This window comes from Trachurus japonicus, chromosome 6 (assembly GCF_045865225.1).
Source record: "Trachurus japonicus isolate A0001 chromosome 6, Traja_1.0".
Lineage (NCBI taxonomy): Eukaryota > Metazoa > Chordata > Actinopteri > Carangiformes > Carangidae > Trachurus > Trachurus japonicus.
Window position 1 is genome coordinate 15,857,844 of NC_140912.1, and position 19,075 is coordinate 15,876,918.

Consider the following 19,075-nt stretch of genomic DNA (forward strand, 5'->3'; position numbering starts at 1 on the left):
TCTGTTTGTTTGCTTGTTTGTTTGTTGTGGTGATTCTGGTGCCATTAAATTTAAATAGCAGTCATCACCTCCCACATGAAATGCACACTTTATAAAAAAAAGTCGGATAAGGTTTGCGTAATGAAAGTGGAGGCAGAGTCGTATCCCTTGACTGTGAAGTTCAGTGTTTTGCAGTGTGGGACTTCTGATGCTTTGATGTTTCATTTTTTCTTCTTCTTTTTTAAATTTTTTTTATTAAAACAAAGACAGACGGAGGCTGTGATTCAGAGTTGGCTGACTCAAGTCACATAACTTCCCTCAGATGTTCAAAAGATGAAAGCAATGAAGGGATCAGGTTATTCTTAGATCTGAAGGGATTTGGGTGTTGCAACAGAAAATATTGGTGAACCCATCTCCTGCAACAACAGGCAGAATCTTCTGTAATTATATCAAATTACAGCAAATAAACAATTCATTTATCAACTATTTTTAGAATTAAACTGTTGATGTTGATGACCAATCGATAGACTCAAACTCATCCAGTTCACAATGATACTTTGTGGTTACTTACCAGTTGTGATCAATTATTTAGGAATCCAGAATTATATTGTGCCCAATTATCTTTTTTGTAATTGAAGATACCTTTGCTTACATTTCAAATCTTGAATTAAATAAACAGTCTTGATTCTATACTAGTGCCACTTGTTTGTGGTTGTTTCTTCTGTGTTGTGTTTCTTCTCACAAGCCTGTTAAGATTTATCCCAACCCCAGTGCAGATGCTGCATATTTTGAGAAAAACTTCGACTGCAGGTGTGAATGCAGCACAACTCAACAGTGACACTGTTCTGTCTTTAAAACATTACTGTAGTTAACAGCAACACACACACACGCACAGAGACGCACACACCTGCTACTGGAGCAGCTGCTGTTTAAGATAAGCACGAAGCCTGAACACCGCCAAACAAGTTTTGCTATTATTTCCCCGAGAAACTTATCTCAACTCTGAATCACAGCCTTACACAAGAAGGGAGACCTGTATAAAATTGCAGGAAAAAAAAGCTTGATTTGGCAACAGTTTGGTAGATACACAATAGGCCCTCCTCTTCCATTTCGACCCACTCCTGACACGGATCTACACCCACAGAAATATCAACAGAAAAATGAAACAGTTATCTTAGTCCAAACTTTACTAATTGAGGCATCCTCACGTGACATGAGCCAATCTGCTCATGGAAACAAAGTCATTTTGATGGAAAGTCATTTTAGAAATTGAGTTATTATAGAGAGAGAATCATGTGTTTGTATAAATACACACTCGGATATCCACATTATCCTCTCTGAAATCATCAGGAAAAAAAAGTGCTCCTCTGTTGGATTTGCTGGCAGATATGCTAAAAAAAAGATTTTTCTTAAAGTTCATGTCTAAATCTGTAAGTCAGGATGCACGCCTGTGTTGTTTTTCCTTCTCGAAGAACTTAGGTAACAGTGAGCGCAATACAGGCTGCACAGAAAGGAGTTCCCCAGTGTCGAGTCTGAGCCACCAAACTCCAAATGCTTTAGCAGGTTTCTGTTATTTTTCAGTTCGTAGAGTTTTTATTTTTGACCTTAAAGGAGTGGAGAGACCATCTACTGGCACACAGTAGAAGAAAGTCATTCCTTACCTCACCCATCCCTCCTTAAGAGATGGAGGAGAGGTTTGTGTTACCCTGTGTAAGAGGAGGAGGAGGAGGGGCTGGGTCTAATATCAGCAGGCCGACGACTGGGGCAGTGGTAACGCCCGTTCGTTCTTTCTGCCCCCGTTCATGTGTGCATAGGGTTGTATCTCGTCAAAGTTGGGCCGCAGCACCACCACAGGCCCGTTGGCCGAAAGATGTCCTGAGTGCTTGTCCAAGGCTTGGCCTGGAGACGCCAAGGCCGAGGCCACCGAGCCTGGAGAGGAGGGAGACATAGGTCCCAGTAACGGAGTACTCGGGCCTTGCATGGGGGATAACTGCTGGGTAGAGGGAGGCGGCGTGCCTCCTGTGCACCCCGACGAGGGGGCGGTGGCGGCTGAGGGCTGCCTGGTGGATGCAGGGTCCAGTGGAATGTTCTCCATGTTTTCTACCTCCATGTCCAACTCCTCGGTGTCCGGAGGCTTGTTCTCCTCGCTGTAGAAGAAGCTCATTTCCCTGAAGGGAGGATCCAGTTCGTCTTTAATGCTGCTGATGATCTCCAGGAAGGACGGACGCATCTTGGGGTTGTACTGCCAGCACATCCTCATCAGCTCAAACCTGCAGGTGATGGACCAGAGATAAAGATCAGCGCAGTGTTCAGTTTTGGCATTTGTCTTTTTTAGAGCACAGATTTTGACCACCACTTGAAAAGATACCAACTTAATATAAAAGGTAGACTGCAGAAGCCTTATATCACGTGAACATAGTGAACTGTGGATTTTCTCACCCATTTCTTACAGGTTAATTGTATTTCTCCACACACAGTATGGATGGACAGGAGGAGGAGTGCTGTGACACCCTTTGCATGACATCTTTGCACATGTTGTCGAAAATGTAACCCTATCCTTAAAAACATTACAGCAGGAGGACTTCATTTTCTCACCAGCAGGTGGCAGAAGACACTGACATTTAAGCCCATTTTATACTCTGTCACATGGAAACTCTCTGCCACATTGCTGTTTAGGAACAAATGTATGGAAACAGTACATTACTACCGTGCTGTTAGTGTTTTAAAGCAGTGCTTTGATTAATTCTCCTTGTAAATTCATTCTGTGACTTCCACCACAGAAAACAAAGCAAAACATTCACACAAACAGAATCAAGTAATGTAATATTCATGTTAGTGGGTGTGAATGCAACTTTCAGCCCAATGGCAGCAGCTAGACACACTAAATGGGACTTAGACATGGCTGCACTTTTTCCTTGGACTCGCTGTTTGATTTCATGCCAGGTTTTTAACCATCTCTCTTAATACTGTCCAAAGAAAAGATACATGAACTGCAGTTCACTGAAATAGTGGACAAAGTATAAATACATGCAGATGTAGTCTAGACTTACTGACAGCTACAATACTTGTCATTTCATACATATAAACCCTTTTTTTTAAAGAACAAAATTGAGGATGGATAAGATTTATTTATTGCTACATGACTACACATACAGTAAGATCAGTAGTGTAGCATGTTCTCAGCAGCACAGTAAATCATATGTAAGGTTACTGTGCCAGGCCAGCAGCAGAGCTTTGGGAATGTCAAAACAACATCATAAAAGGGAGAATTATTACAGTTTTGTGTGGCGCTGCACCACACACCACAACTTCAATTATACACAAACAAGCTAAGAATACTCTCTAAGGCCCGCTGACATAAACACCTCGGTCATCTCTCCTCCACTTTTGCTGTTCCCTCTCTCTTGTTTTCCTTCTCTCCCAGCGGTCTCTTTGCAAGTCTACAACAGCCTCTGCAGCTGGGTGCCAGCTCCGCTCCGCACAGAGGAATTATGGGTAGAGCTCTCCTAAGCACGTGCCTTGCTTCGTACTCTGGAGCAGCAGGGGAGGGCGGGAAGGGGGGTGGGGTGCGGGGGGGGTGTCTCTGACTTGTTTTTCAGCAGCGCAGCAAGTGTCTTAACTTTAACGTTCAGATGTCCAAACCCCCCGGCAGCGAAGACCTCCCGTGAAAAAGACGTGTAATGCTTGGAGCCGGGCCGACGCTCCAGAGTAACCTGTCTGTGTGCGTATAGTCCTGCCTGCTGAAAACACTTCCACTCGCCATCTGTTGCTGTGCATGAGGCTTGTTGATGCAAATTTAGAAAACAAACAGTGCAGTAAATCCTGACTTCTTGTCAGCATCCTGCCAATCATGGCACACACAGACACATGCTATTGCCATTAAGCCAAATTGACTCATATCTGACCTGTCGTCAGTGACGTTAGCAGCATGAAAATGCCCAGCCTGTTATGATCTTTGCCTGGTATAAAGACAGCACCTCAAGGTCAAACCCCAACTCTGTTACACATATTCTGTTTTAATGTGCTAAATGGTATGTAAAAAAAAAGAAGAAAAAGCTATAAGTTGATGACCAAGACGTTTTTATGTGCTTAGCCTGACATCTTTATAAAGCTATATATCTGTAGCTGTTTCCTCCTGTAATTGTGTCCCCTTCACTGTCTATTTAGTGAGAACTAATGCGAATTGGAGGCAAATCCCTCGTAAGTGTCAACATATTTTTCTGTCACATCAATAAATTTTTGAGTGCTGTGAGTGAATGTCCAACAGTGACTCTGTCAAAATGCTGCTTTTAAAGATGAGGTTCGGAGGCGGCCAGGCTTTTATAAAACAATTTGCACAGACACGGCCAACATTTCACCAGCCAAAGAGATGGACAAAAAGTCCTTGAAACACTCGAGATGAAATCAAAAACAGACACACTGCAAGGCCAAGTGTGAGTTCAGAGCGGTCTCCAACCATCTTCGGTGAATGTTCATAAAGCTAAACAGGAATGTATCGCAATAGAACTTCAGAGCTTCACACATGCAGCGTCCCCAGTGTGGTGAAACATTTATGTATAATAGCATTGTACGCGATACTGATACATTCCACAATAAATCATCATATTAAATGTGATCTGATCACAGTCTGCGTTTCATTTTTGCCCAACCCTGCTAGAGAGAGAAAGCACTTTTTGTCTCAGGGAAACCATAGACAGAAACATGGGAAATCCAATCACTGACCCACAGCTACCTGACCATGGGAAACACAGTAGAAGGAGGAGACGCTCAAAGCTCTCCAAATGTGACTCATCCCTCTTGTCTATTATTCTGCCCACTTCCTCCTCTTGTATCTTTGTATTCAGTCTTTGTATAGACTCCTGGCTTCGCTACACTCCAGCAATCTTCTGGAAATCTCCATTAAGTCACTACAGCAGAGGCTTCTAGCTGCAGAGGCCCGACTTCCCAAGTGTGTAAGCTCAGATACGGGGAGGCAACCCCACCACCTCTGTAACACAATCCACACACTCCTGTAATCAGGACAAAACAGTCAGGCTGCCATAGAAACCAAAGGTTTGTGTCTGCACAACACTTGGCCATGCTTTTTTTTTTTTTTTTTCTTGCTCGCACTCTCTTTCTAAGGTGAGGTCAGCCATGGAGAGTGGGAGGGGAGGGAGCAGAATGCCTTCTTATTGAGGTCAGAGAGAGGAGAGGAGAAATGCATATATGCAGCGCTGCACACCGACAAGCTGTGCATTCTCTTCTCCGACAGCCAGAGTGATTCATTAATGAATTATAAATACATTAATGAATTCATACTGTCGCTCTCGCTCCCTTTTGCTGATGGACAGACACCGTCTCGCCACTCATGCCTGTTCCCGGCAGCAGGAATGAGGAGCATCTTTCACACACGGGTCATGGCATCCCTTCTATGGGCCGAGGCCGACGGGTGAGGAGGCTTCTTGCTGCCAGCTGACCACCGAGGACCATGTTGTCAGCGGACCGCTTTTAACCTGTGACGTTAATGTCAGGCCTCATCTTGGCTCTACCTTAGCACACACACCACATGATATCCCACACACTTAGAGCCACAACTTAAAATAGACGCGGGGCAAAATATTAACGAGGCCGTTGGCGTGCAAGGTGGTGGCAGCAGAGGATAAAACAATACATCTTCCAGGAGATGTTTGGAACCTAAACCTTGAGGGTCCTGAAACGGTCGGTGCATGTTACGTGATTATTGATCATAGAACCAAAGAAACTCACAGCATGTCAGGACAGTTGTCTGGTTTGTCCAAGAGTCCTCCCTCCATGACGAAGCGCAGCACTTGTTCATTGGACATGCCCTGGTAAGGCTGTTCTGCTAGGGTGGCGATTTCCCACAGCACGACACCAAATGACCTGCAACAAGAGATGAGTTTTTTTTTTCACATGTTTACCTCTTATGTGATACCAACTCAGTATTGCCTATATTGAGTAACAGAATAACAAAAACTTCTCCAAAAGCTGGCTTGGCTTTTTATTTTATTCCTTCAAAATGTTTTCTTTTGAAAAAGAGGCGAGTGTCTTGTCTTGTCTTAACTGTGAAGAAACCAAAGAATCCCACAGCCAGACAATCGCATGTATTAACTTTTTATTAATGATATCTTGACCCTCAGTTCCTCTTCAGATAAAATTCTGTGTAATTAAATCAATACATTTTCCCTTATGACAGCCTGAGGACCAAAATGTTAATCGAATTGACTGGCAGTGTGCAGGCCTCAGTGGTTTCTTGGTTTATTACAGCGTACCTGACATTACTGACAACTATCTTTTACAACATGTGGGATTGCTTTCAACTGTTTCCTCCACTTCTTTCTCTTTGTTTCACCAAACACCTGCTTCCTTGCTGGGTTAAGTAATTTCCTTTCTTTTATTGATAAATCCTATTGCATTGAAACAGTAAACCAACAAGCAGAACATGTATGAGGCAAACAAAAACATTAGAATGGTCCTTTAAAAGTACATTAATCAAAAGTTTGAGATCAGTGTTATGTTGAATAACTGTACATTTCTGTCCCCAATTGCCAAAAAACAAAAGATTAATGCTGCTTTAAATGCTGTAAATTCCTTCTCCATCAGCTAGAGTAAAAGTACAGTTCAGAAATCTTTATGTTCAGAGCAGGTTATGGGCTGCAAAATATTTGAAATATCATCCAAACTGCAATGAGGTCAAGTGCAATTTCCAAATTGCAAGAAGTTGCATATTTTCCCTTTGATAAAGGTAAAATGAGACAAAATTAGACTACAATACTTACAAAATAATCATAGAATGTACTTGTTTGTTTTTTGCATATTGTTAGCTGTAGAGAAAGTGCGACCTGTCACTTAGCAGACACTTCTACATTATGTTAAAACTTAAAACATGTCAGCCTGATGATTAATGATGTGAATGTGAGAAAGAATGTGGGCTATGCATCAGACTGCACTTCACAATGATTTCATTAATTCAAGACATGCAAACTATTTAGAGTAAACATTACCTCAGTTTGACCTCGAGCTACCATGTGGTGAAACTACTATGAAAGTCTTACTGGAAAAATCTGACAAAGAGCACAATATTTGCTCGCTCTTGTTAATCATATTTTCACCACTGGCACCAGTTCAGAGAGCACAGTCATCAGTCGACTGTGTTACAACACTGCAGAAAACTCGATGTAACCGTCTTTCGCTGACAGACAAAGCCACAGTAGGACAGCTTTTCTTGATCAACAAAACAAAAGTCACCTACTCATGGAAGCCCGGAATTGGGTTCATCTTACACTGAACTTCATCTGTGTGACATCAAAGAGTAAGATAATAGTAAGCGAATGTGGAGGTGGGTTTGTGCTGGCACTGCAACCTCTCATTTAAAAACATCTGGAGCAGTTTAAGCCCACTCTCAGGGACCGGCCCGTGGGACACTGAGTTGGGAAACAAAAACTTGCAAGGGAGCTAGTAAACAGTTGAATTTCTCTGGAACACTATCATTCATGAGAAGACTGGGATAAAATAAGGTGTCCGCAGAAAACAAAAAACAAAAACAGGATCAGTGATCTTGTTCTATACTGTTCTGTGATAGAGAGTGGAAATTCCAGAAAACCAGCTGGATGCCAAAAGGTTTTGATGGTTTTGTCATGACAGGAAATGCATGTTCAAACTATTAAGTAAAAAATGGCTGTGAGGTGATCTGTAGGTTGTTGTTTTGACTGCATAGCATGAACTGTTTTTAAAATTGCCACATGCTCAAAGACACAATATGCAGACATTTCTGCAATACTTTGCAAGCCCCCAGGATTAAGGCAGGTTTATACATGTATAATACAAGCTTTGTGTATGTGTGTGTTTTCCTGTGTGTGTGTGTGTGTGTACGTATGTGTGTGAGTGATGTGCTTTCATACCAGACATCAGACATCGTAGTGAACACGCCATCTTTCAGCGACTCAGGAGACATCCAGCGGACAGGCAGCAAGCCCTTCCCTCCCTTTCGGTAGTAATCCGTCTCATAAATATCTCTGGTCATGCCAAAATCTGAAGGAGAAAAAAAAATGAAAACAGAGTTTGGGGAAGCCACTGAATATCACTCATTCTGTGTGGGAGAGGAAGCTCGAGAGAGCTCATCCATTCCCCTCACCTCCCTCCCTCCCTCTCTCCCTCTGTCCATCTACATTAAGACTCTGCTGCTTCAGGCACTCACTGAAATCCAAACACTTATTTTTGAGGCCAGCAGAGTGGGTTCGGCATTGAGCAACCCAGGGAGGCTGAAGGCATCGTATTAACTTGACTTACCTCCAATCTTCACAGTGAAGTCTTCTGCTACCATGCAGTTCCTGGCAGCCAGATCTCTGTGGACAAATTTGTTGGCATTTAGGTACGACATGCCGTCAGCAATTTCCCCTGCCATCTGGATCATCTTTTTGAGCGGGGGTAGGACCTGGCTGGTGGCATTCTGCGGCAGAGGGAGGGGAGATGAGGTAAGAGGGTGAAGAGCACAATAAAGCACTGTTCAGTCCGTCTTCATGTCAGGTTTCTCTCAGCAATGCAAACTGAGGGGATGGATGCTGTTTGTAGGAATGTGCACGAGGGAATGGGAATTCACCTATTCACGTAAGAAACCGTATCTGATATAAAGTTCAAGTGTGTGTGTGTGTGTGTAACAATCTTCTTACTTCTTTGCGCAGAGATCGCAGGTGGCTCTTGAGGTCACCACGTGTCATCAGCTCCATAATCACCAAGGTGGGCTGCCCCTGCGAGACCACGCCCAGCAGCCGCACCTGCACCAAGCACAGAACAGCTCAGGTCAGGGGGGATAAGTTCAAAAAGTTGTATCCCAAATCCATATTACAAAGTAATTCAAAACAGGTTTTGCGTAAGGAACAGTAGGTAGTCGACTCTACATTCCTGCACAGGCAAAAATCATTCCAGCTGCTTATATTTCATATCTCAGAAAGCAAAGTTTCTCTTTGAAGAATGTAGAAAAAAAAATCCCCTTTTAAATTATTCAAATTGAATTTAATAATTGAGTGTTTGGTTTTTTGGCAGCCAGACTTGATAAAAAAGGTTGTAACCAGCAGCTTTCCAAAGGGAAAATCTTGAACACATCCGTTTAACGTAGTTAATGAGGCTGTGATCATGCTGATGAGAGAAATGTACACAATCTCCAGGAGGCTGCACCCTGCCTCGGGCCGTAAAGACAAACACGGCATACTCGGCGCTCAGTGCTCGTGACCTGCTGACCTCTTTTCCCTCTACTTCCATGGAGATTAATTAGGGAATCATCATAATCGTAAGCGCTGGCTTGCTACTAGATTCAATTTGTCAATCTGCTGTTTTATTTTCAGCCATATTGCGATGATTTATCTGCATTTATTTGCGGATTTTTCTCTCTCTGCGGTGCCTGACAGACAGCGACCATTTTAGGATGTTTCCCTCGTACCACGTGGTGACAGTTGAACTCCTTCATGACAGAGGCCTCGTTTAAAAACTCGATGCGCTCCCTCATGCTGGCAGACTCATTGACCGTCTTGATAGCCACTCGCGTGTCAGGTTCGTCCTTGACCACCCCCTTGGCGATGCCTTCGTACACCATGCCGAAGGAGCCCTGGCCCAGCTCCTTGTGCATGGTGATCTTCTCCCTGGCCACCTCCCACTCATCCGGGACGTACACTGGCACGAAAGAGCGGACAACAGGTCAACACCACATACCCACACCAAAATATAACTGAAAATTTGAGAAGATATTCGATATTCATACTCTCAGCAGCACTGAAGTACTCGGGGTTGACAGATGCGTAGAGGACTCCATTTCCCAATCTGTCGCTATTCCTGTTGACGCCAACACAACTCAGTTAGCCAGCAGGCATCTCTGATTATAAACATGACATGTTATACTCTATAGGAAGCATAATGTTTACCACAGGGGAATGTTAATGAAAACAACACCTATTCACTCAAATTAACATTGCACAGGTTGTTAAATTTGAAATGACTTGCCTCTTTTTGTTGACAAAGAAGAGAATGGTGGTGAGGCTGGCGATGAAAACTGTCACGATAATGGGAATTATGATGACCAGATAAAACGCAACACTGTCGTCTCCTGTCAGACAGAACAGAGCCATCGAAGTGATTAGTGCCGACTCAAGTTTGTCACCTCTTCTCTACTTGAAACAAGTCAAAGAAACATTGAATTACGTTTAGGTATAGGCACGTAGAAGGACACGCTCTCCGTCCAGGAGCCGTTCCCTGCTAGAGACCTGGCGCGAACATGGGCAGAGTAATTTCCTGAACCGAGGTTGGTCAGCCGAGCTCCTTTGTGCTCGCGGTACTGCTGGCGTGACACGCACTCGTGTTTCTCAGGCTGAAAGAAAACAAACATGCTGTGGTCACTGGTTGAAGGACAGCAAAGAGTCAAGGTCAAGTAAAGGGCACTTGTGAGCAATATTTCCGTCTTGGGAATTGAATGTTTTTTTGATGTATGTGCAGAGTTTGACTCCACATGGCCGTGTTTACATAACTTTTTCAATCGTTTCTCTAACAGTCCATAGTTTATTATTCATAATTATTTAATATGAGAGAAAAAAAGATGATTTTTGAGTACTTTCTTTCACAAATTGATTATTCCAAATAGTACGCTTCCTGTATATACCATTAAATATCTCTATATTCTTTTACATACATTCCAATAGGTCTGAGATTATCATTGATCGTACCAAACGTGACTCACCTCAGTCCCCAGACGAAACATGATCTCGTACATCAGGATGAGTCCGTTGGGCATGATGGGCTCTGGCCAATGCAACACCACACAACCTTCAACCTTTTCACTCCTCTCATAGATCACCTTTCCGGGGATGTCATCCGCTTTGACTGGGAAACACACAAGTATAATCATTACGACAAGAATGGGTCTGCATTTTCACAAAACAGTGTAACAAACACAAACATCTCCATCACAGGCTGAGCCAAGGCCAGTTTCTCACCTGCGGGTTTGGTCCTGGAGTAGACAAATGCTCCAGCGCTGCACTGCCCCACCTCCTCATTGCAGGCATGGATGTCAATGCGGTAGACTGTGAAGGGACGCAGGTTGGGGATCTCCAAATATTCGGCTGTGCTCTTGTCTTCTGAGAATGGGTACTCTTTGATAGGAGGAATGCCATCTGTGCTGTTATCCCCAGGGCCGAGGGAGGTGTTCCCCTTACCGGCGCCCTCAGGAAACAGTGTGTTGTTAGCCACACCAAAAACGTCTCTGCGTCGACGATCTGGAGGTCTGAAATACGGAGGGAAAGTTGATTTAAGCACCGTCAGTGTTATTATGACAATACAAGACAGAAAGCTACACTGGAAATCCTATTGTAACAAATAACTGTAGCTTTATAAATCCCAAAAGCATTTTCCACAAGGCTTAAGCATCTTGCTGGACCGGATGAAGTGAGTGTGTGTGGGGGTGTGTGAGAGTGTACGTGTGTGTTTGTGTGTGTGTGTGTGTGTGTGCACCATGCGTCCAGATGCTAAAAACTACTCCCTGTGGAGCTGTGTAGAAGGATGAGGTCAGACAGATCATAGCTAGGTGGACAGACGGAGACAGGAAGAAAAAAAGTCGGACAGATTTTTCCACAGCAGGGAAAAACCTGAAGCACTGCTGCTGTCCCAATCAACTATGGACGAGTACAAAAAGGGTAACATGTAATGACCGAGTCTGAGCAGCCAAATGGACACAGTGGTGAACGGACACACGGTCTCGGAGAACAGATGATAAGCAGTGGAGCCGCCTGGACATTGTCATGTCAGGACAAGCAGCTGGTGACAGCTGTGACTGCAGCAGCAGCGGACACACACACATACACACACAACCTTGTCTGAATGCACCTTTACAGTGAATGAGAGACCTGTAGAAGAGTCTGCCGAGACACAAGGAAAAAGAAACGAGTCGTAGCTGCGACTGACAGCAGGTGATGGGAAGTGTGGTGTGGAGCTCTTGCAACTATGATAAATCTTCAGGAACTGAACTTGGATCAGTACAAGCACAACATGAACAGGTGGCTCTGGAGAAAGAAACTAAAGCACACAATTCAATTCATAAAGTGTATCCAGGAAACTAACAATTGTTTTCATATTGACTAATCTGCCAATTTATCCCTCAAATGACTGGTCTTATAAAAGAGTCAACACCATGAGTGACACCTAGAAATAGCTTGTTGTCAATCCAACAGTCCAAAACCCAAAGATAGTCAATTTACTGCCACAGGGGTCAAAACTGTAAAGCTCAAACAGGAAACAGTTTGGCACAGAGTCCTACACTGATATTGTTTTATTTCCTGTCACTCAACTGCTGCGTTCAACACTACCAAGAGCACTAAAATGCTCAACTAAGAGAGTCAAGCATCTTCTTTATCTGAGCACACACAGACCAACAGGAGAAGCGTACAGACACAGACAGATCCGTGGGAAAGGAGAGTCGCACGGACATGTTAACATTCCTCTCTGGCAGTCATAACTGGTGCAGCACTGCACAATCCAAAAGTCCAGCACTCAAAAACAGTTACTCCTGACAATATATCAAAAACATATGAAAACTGACAGGAAAGTAGAGACACAGATGCACAAGTCGAATTCACACTGACTCGTAAAACCCTGAGCTATCCTGCATTAAAGCAGCAGAACAAGAAGGAGAGACGTGGTTGGTCCTCACTGGGAGGACGGAGGAGAGAGAAGTTGAGGTTCCAATTTTTTTTTTTTTTGTACATGTCATAGAGCATTAGGCTGAGCAGGGCAATCCTACCACTGTGTGAAGCCTCCTCAGCTGACTGCAGCATGACCTTATAACTAGTGAGTTACTACAGTTAGTGTCCTGACCTCACCCGCTAAAAAAAGATCTACCTTTACGCAATGGAATCTAGAAAGGAAAGCCGTGTCTACGCATCCAGTCTGTGGCTAGTGGGGCACATTATTAGTGCCTGCCTGACCTTAACTGCAGTGACACACAAGTGGGCTCACAACACAAAACACTGAGAGATCTGTGGGTCTGACAGAAGAAGAGGTAACTGCGGAGTTCCAACAGCAGGGGGTTACTGTTTATAAATTTCCCAGTTAACGGATAACAGGTTTTTGGGTCGTACCACAAGGTCTTCTTAACAGATACGAACGGGCCAAACCCCTTTGTGCAGCCAGCCACCCTCCTCTTCCCCAGTAAATGAGTCTGCCTTCCATACTCTCTGTTTGTATTGTAGCGCTGATGGGGCTCTTCCCTCATTCATTTAAATTCCAGATGGATTCACTGTACATTTCCTGGCAGCTGTCTCAGTCCAGAGAAAAAGAAAAAAAAAAAAAAAAAAAAAAGACGAGAGAGAGGGAGAAAAAAAAAGGAAACGAGTCTCAGACAGAGAGAGCGTGCAAGGGGAGGAGGAGAGTGGAGTGCTGAGTGGAGAGGGACAGAATGGAAAACATTTCCTCTTCTTTCTGTTTCTGTTTTCACCCGCCCTCTTTCCCCTCACCCCTGGTCTAAACCCTGAACTTTTGAAAAAACCTCCCCGATTTTGGAGGCTTTTCCCTGGAGTGGTTTGTAATAATGCTGGCTCTGTTACAGTGGAGAGTCTGTGCGTACACAGGCTGAGGCATTCGCTGCAGGCCTGGGACCTGCCACCCGCCTGTTTCCTAGACAGCTATACTATAACAAATCAACACAGCCAGAGAGCAAGGAGGAAGAGGAGGGGGAGGAGGAGAGGGACAGATGAGTTCAATTACAATAGAGAGCTATGTTTTATTATTCTCCCTTGAACGCCATATTGATCCAATTCCACAGGAGCATTGTGAAAGAAGAAAGAAGGGCATCGTAACGCTGTTTGAATGAATGAACTTTAGAGGGCCAGTGGCATCATTTATAAATATGGATTTATAAGCAACCTGCTCATTGGGTTTTCTTAGTGAGGACCAATGGTATCTTTATATTACGGTGAAATCTTAAGTGTCTACATGAGGACACAGGAGTACGGGAGAAGAAAGGAGCTGTAGTCTTTGAAACAGTTAAACATCCATAGCCACGAGCAAGTTAAATGATAACACAACACAAATGTCAGTCCCTATTGCGGGGAACAAAAGCCTAAGCAGCTACGAGTGTGCAGCCAAACTAAGGCCCTTCAGACTCCTTAATCACATCTCTCTCCTGGGTTTGTTTGTGTTGCCTAAATTGCTGCCTGCTAGGTCCTAACATCCCCCGTGCCACCGTTGCCATGGCAACAGAAAGCCACAAGAGCCCCGAGAAGGCTTTGGATCCCGCTCAGCATGTCTCCTCATCTGCACCGCCACCAACAAAAGGGCCGAGCCCAGCGGGCCGGCTCAGCCCCCGTCCGGTCCACCGACGGCCCCATGCTCGGGTCCTGTCAGCTTCACAGAGGAGCCACCTCATTCCTCATTTTGGCAAACATGTTCAGCCCTGTTTTTGATGGCCATCTCCGTGAGAAATGAAAGAAGCCACAGAGCAGTAGCTGTAAACAGTTAAAGGAGAAAGAACACTGTGGGGCCGATACTGTGTTGCCATCTGGGGTTTTACTATACCTCGGCAGGAAGATGGCATTGTGAAGGAAGTTCTCGAAAATCTTTAAAAAGACGCGATCATCCTTCTCCCGATCCTTCTCCTCGGGCGTCTTCTGGCAAGCACAGCAAGGGCCCTTCTCTGCCCCTGCCAGGTCTGACTTGGTGGGCTTGGTGTTCTCTTCCATGTCTGTAAGCCCAGTCGCTGGGATGGGGATCTTCAGCTCTGTTTTACGGAGAAAAACGAGAAAAGTGTTTAGTGATGGATGGAGCCTGTATTTCCTGTTCAGAGTGATGACCCTGTATTAAAAGTGTAATCTAACATTTTCGGAAATACATCCATTTCCTTTTTTTTTTTTTTTTGCCAAGAGTCAGATCAATACCACTTTCATGTCTGCCTGAAAGTGTGAAGCTACAGCCAGCATGCCATAATAATAGATTAGGAGCAAAACAGACAGTAGGTTCATATTTCACATCCAGACACTAGAGTGGCATTAATCTCTCAGCAAGAAAGGAAATAAGCATATTTCCCACAATGTTGTACTCAGGAAAGCTTTGGCAACAAAAAAAAACGATGCTTATTGTTTTGTAGAGTGAGTAATGCAGACCCTTTGAGCAGTAGTTATGTTGATATAGCGTCCTGTCCTCAGGCTGCTGCTGCCAGCGAACCAGGTAGTAGGTCAGATTGCCATTGGGAAAGACCGGAGGTGACCACTTCACCACCAGCTTAGTTGAAGAGTTGGCAAACGCACGGGCATCTTTAGGCACAGACGGCACTGCAACAAATCCAAAGTCATGGTATGTCATATCAAAATGAAAGGGTTATAATAATATCGAATTATCTAAAAACATTGTGTAAAGAATAATAAACAGCTACGATAATGACTTACGTGATGGGCGTGTGCGAATGTAGATGATATCACTCTTTGCGCCACTAATGTGTTTGTCATCCATCAGCAGGGCGATGGCCTTCACAAAAATAGCATACTGGGTCCAGGGCTTAAGGTGTTGAAGACTGACTTTTGGGTCATCGTTATCATGAGGAAAATCCACATCCACCATGTGCCAGCTGTTTGAGCCACAGCCATCCTGACCGTCAAACTCTGTAATGTTCTGGAAAGGGCTGGTGAGGGCACAAAACATTTATTTTATACATTTTATTACTTTTTGTATGAAAGTGAAATAGATTCTAGATGACGATATGACTTATTTTTCACAATCAGCAGCCTCTTATTTACAAATGTTTCCCATTTTATGTTCCTGGTAGCAATTTGCCAAAGCATACGATGCAGCTTTTCATTGATTTTCAGGGTTCAAGGCAAAATTTAGTTTCAATTTGAACCAGTTCAGGCTATTTGGGTGGTTGTTTTGCTTAAGACATAGTTCTATTGGCCATCTGAAATCAAAGTGGCTGAAAGTCATGAAACTAATAAAACATTGCCATTGGGACATGACTGGCAGCAAGCTGAAGTGCTCTAATAGAAGAGAATGTGGTAAAAATAAAAAAACAACCAGAACCCTGTGTGCACTGCAGCAAGTAAGATGTCCTAAAATGATCCTTTTTTTAACTGACCAGCTAAAAAACTCCACCACAAAACTAACTAGCAAATCATACATAAGTACTCATCCTCAATGTCGAGCTGATTTTATAATAATGCAGGGTAATGAGTTGGTTGTTGTCAGGGTACTTACGACTCCTTGTAGTAGACTATGAAGCTTGCAAGGTCCCCCAATTGGTCCCCCAATTCTGGCGGCCGGTAGCGCTCCCATGTCAGGTTGATCGAATTACTTGTTGTGTCGTTGTATTTAAATGTCAGGACATGGCTTTCACCTGTTTTGAACAGAACAGGAGACACAGTATTTACATTTCATGGTAGTTCAAATGTCTGCGAAACAAGCAGAATAACATAAATACTGGTTAATCTGTAAGAGTTATTTCACACTCACAGCTGGCTCTTTCACCGTTGTTGCGGAAATCACCCTGCTCTGCCTTCCCAGTTATTCCCGTCTTCTCCCACATGGCACGGATCTCAAACATGCAGAGTTTGGGGTTCAGACGAAAGAAGAGACGACCAGCCCGAATAGTCAGATTGTGCTGACTCCAGTCCCACAGGTACTGCAAGTGCTGGTTGTTGATGGCGGAGAAGGAGTACATGCTGATAATGGAGAGAGATAAAGCTTATGTTACAACAAAAAGTATTTTTTTTTGTTGTTTTTTTATTTCATGCACATGTTTCATGGAAGCTGAAGTTGTCTGGAATGTGCTTATGAGGGGATTTCTTTTTGCCACCTGGTGGCAGTGTTAAGCACCAACAGAAATGAACATCAATGAGCAAAGGTTTGTGCGTGCACTGTGTGCGTGTCTGTTTTCTCTCTCATTTCCTCCCTCTGTAGAAACCCAGGCTCATTGTCAGTGTCTTGCTAACACTCTGAGCTCTAGCTGGCCAAGTACTGTAACGCAGCAGAACACCTCCAGAGCGAAGGGAATGTCTGCCATCCTCGACGGCATTCCTCCGAGTGAAACTTTACCCTGGGAGAAACAACAAGACGGGCAACAGGCTTTCCCATGACCCCTTTGGCTATTTCCAAAAAACCTTCCCCTCATATCTATGACTGCTGCTGATATCACAGTAAGGACAAGGCTGATGGACCTGAGACTTTCCCTGCAGATCTGTAGGCACGCCCACTTATCTGGCCTGTCTGTATGACTATGAATCATCTTAAAATAATTTTGTAATATCTAAAAACAGTGTCTGCCTAGGCCAAAAAAACCTTGTGATTTATATTTAGATTTATCAGTTTATGTTAATGTGCACGTCCACCCTCTAGTGCAGACGCATATTCAACGAGAAGTCCCTTTGACAAGTATGTAGCTGCAATGATATGTTGGTGGCGGCCGCCCCGCTGGGTTGAGGTTTGCTCACGTCCTCTCATTCCCTCAGTCACCGCACACATTCACAGGCAAAATAGCTGCAGACAAACAGCGCAGACAAGCCATACTTGTCGATGAGTTCCTGCCCATTGATGTAACGCAGGCTCTTGAGGAAGGACAGGGAGCCAAGTGCGTGGGAGTGTCGAATCTTCACATAGCCCGTCACTGTCTGGATCAATCCCATGAAGCTCTCCAGCTCAGACGCTATGTTATCTGGGGACAAGAGATAAACACACAAAACACACAGACAGACGCACACACACACACACAAAACAAACCGCACAGAGATACATTACAGCATATGAGAAAAACAGCACATGAAAGCTACATTTGAAAAACCCACAGGGACCTCCGCTGCTACTGCTACTGCTAGGACACCCAGACAAGCTCTTAATGCAAATATCCCAATGAGTACTAAACTGTACAAGCTTTATCATACGTGGAGATTAGCTTGTGAGCCACCCTGTCAACTGAGCAAATAAACAGCATTATAGTATAATGTGATAATTGCTTTAGAGTGTGGAAAGCAGATGCAATGTTGATTTTGTGGCCCTCCTTTGCATCCCAGCAGCTTAGACCGCCAGCCTCTCTCGTACATTATTTACCTCAGTAGTCATAATATTTGCAGGGCAGCTGAATGCAACACAGTGTAGTAAAGTTACTATACTGCAGAATGATTATAGCAGATTATAGCTGTGTTAAATATTCTGCTGGGTAGTGCACACCATTTTCAAAGCAGAGAACTACTGGTGTGTTTAATCTTCTTAATTGTGGATGATTTAGTCCACTAGAATTCTTAGAGTAATCTCCTAAACTAATTCACGCTGCAAATGTTTTTTTGTTTTTTTTTATGTATGTGTTGTTAAAAGCACAGTGCTTCTGCACGGATGCACTCACTTCCACGTCGAATGTTGATGTCCAGATTGCCCTCGATGACCGTGCAGTCCTTCAGGGACTGTGCGGCGTCCACAGAGTCGATGACAGGGGATGTGCAGACCTTGTCGCACAGGCCATTGCAGGCGCTGCAGAACATGCTGCGCACAGCAGAAGCAGAAGGGAAGACGGGAACGAGGGAAGGAGACATGGAAAAACGTTAGGAGCTGTCAAAGAATGAATAAAATCTCATGCGAACTTTTCTACCTCACCCTGAAATCATCTGTCCACTCCCCTAGCTCCCAAGCATTCCAGAGGATTCAGGCAAATAAATTCACTGCGTGATACAAGGTCACCTCTCACACGGAGAGTATAATCTTTTATGGGCCCTCATCTGAACTCTGTTTTGTGAGAGAGCAGCTCACTGTATTGACCTCAGAGACAAAACAGCAGTGGTATGGCCAAAACAGCTACAGCAGCAGACAGTCTTCATGGAAAGTTTTGGAACTGATGGGACAAAACAGGGAGGAAGGCTCCACACAAAATTGTCTTATTCTAGATTAATGTTAAGCAAAGAGAACGTTTGACAATCGAGGCCTCTTCTTGATACCTTTAAGTATTAATCAGAAAAGATCTACAAGTTCACTCTTTCTATCTAAAAGTAAATCATTAATAGTCCAACATGCTTTTAACCTGTAACACTTCAAGCTTGGAGACCTACTTTAAGAAAGAAACGTGTGAAGGGCCGGGTCAGGTGAAGTTCAGCTC

At 44.0% G+C, this 19,075-nt stretch overlaps 1 protein-coding gene across 1 annotated transcript in view; it reads right to left on the reverse strand.

Annotated features, from left to right (window-relative positions):
• Window positions 1–233: 233 nt before the first annotated feature.
• igf1ra (insulin-like growth factor 1a receptor) overlaps window positions 234–19,075 on the reverse strand; it is a 73,252-nt gene continuing 54,410 nt past the window's right edge. The window contains exons 4-21 of the mRNA XM_085779245.1: window positions 18,332–18,468; window positions 17,503–17,647; window positions 16,450–16,658; window positions 16,195–16,333; window positions 15,393–15,625; window positions 15,111–15,278; window positions 14,527–14,728; window positions 10,956–11,242; window positions 10,700–10,842; window positions 10,168–10,333; window positions 9,970–10,072; window positions 9,731–9,801; window positions 9,413–9,642; window positions 8,646–8,750; window positions 8,266–8,425; window positions 7,878–8,007; window positions 5,725–5,859; window positions 234–2,249 (exon numbers count right to left, since the gene is read on the reverse strand). Coding sequence (XP_085635371.1) covers window positions 1,724–2,249; window positions 5,725–5,859; window positions 7,878–8,007; window positions 8,266–8,425; window positions 8,646–8,750; window positions 9,413–9,642; window positions 9,731–9,801; window positions 9,970–10,072; window positions 10,168–10,333; window positions 10,700–10,842; window positions 10,956–11,242; window positions 14,527–14,728; window positions 15,111–15,278; window positions 15,393–15,625; window positions 16,195–16,333; window positions 16,450–16,658; window positions 17,503–17,647; window positions 18,332–18,468 — 3,289 coding nt within the window. The 3' untranslated portion in view covers window positions 234–1,723. The remainder of the gene's footprint in view (window positions 2,250–5,724; window positions 5,860–7,877; window positions 8,008–8,265; window positions 8,426–8,645; window positions 8,751–9,412; window positions 9,643–9,730; window positions 9,802–9,969; window positions 10,073–10,167; window positions 10,334–10,699; window positions 10,843–10,955; window positions 11,243–14,526; window positions 14,729–15,110; window positions 15,279–15,392; window positions 15,626–16,194; window positions 16,334–16,449; window positions 16,659–17,502; window positions 17,648–18,331; window positions 18,469–19,075) is intronic.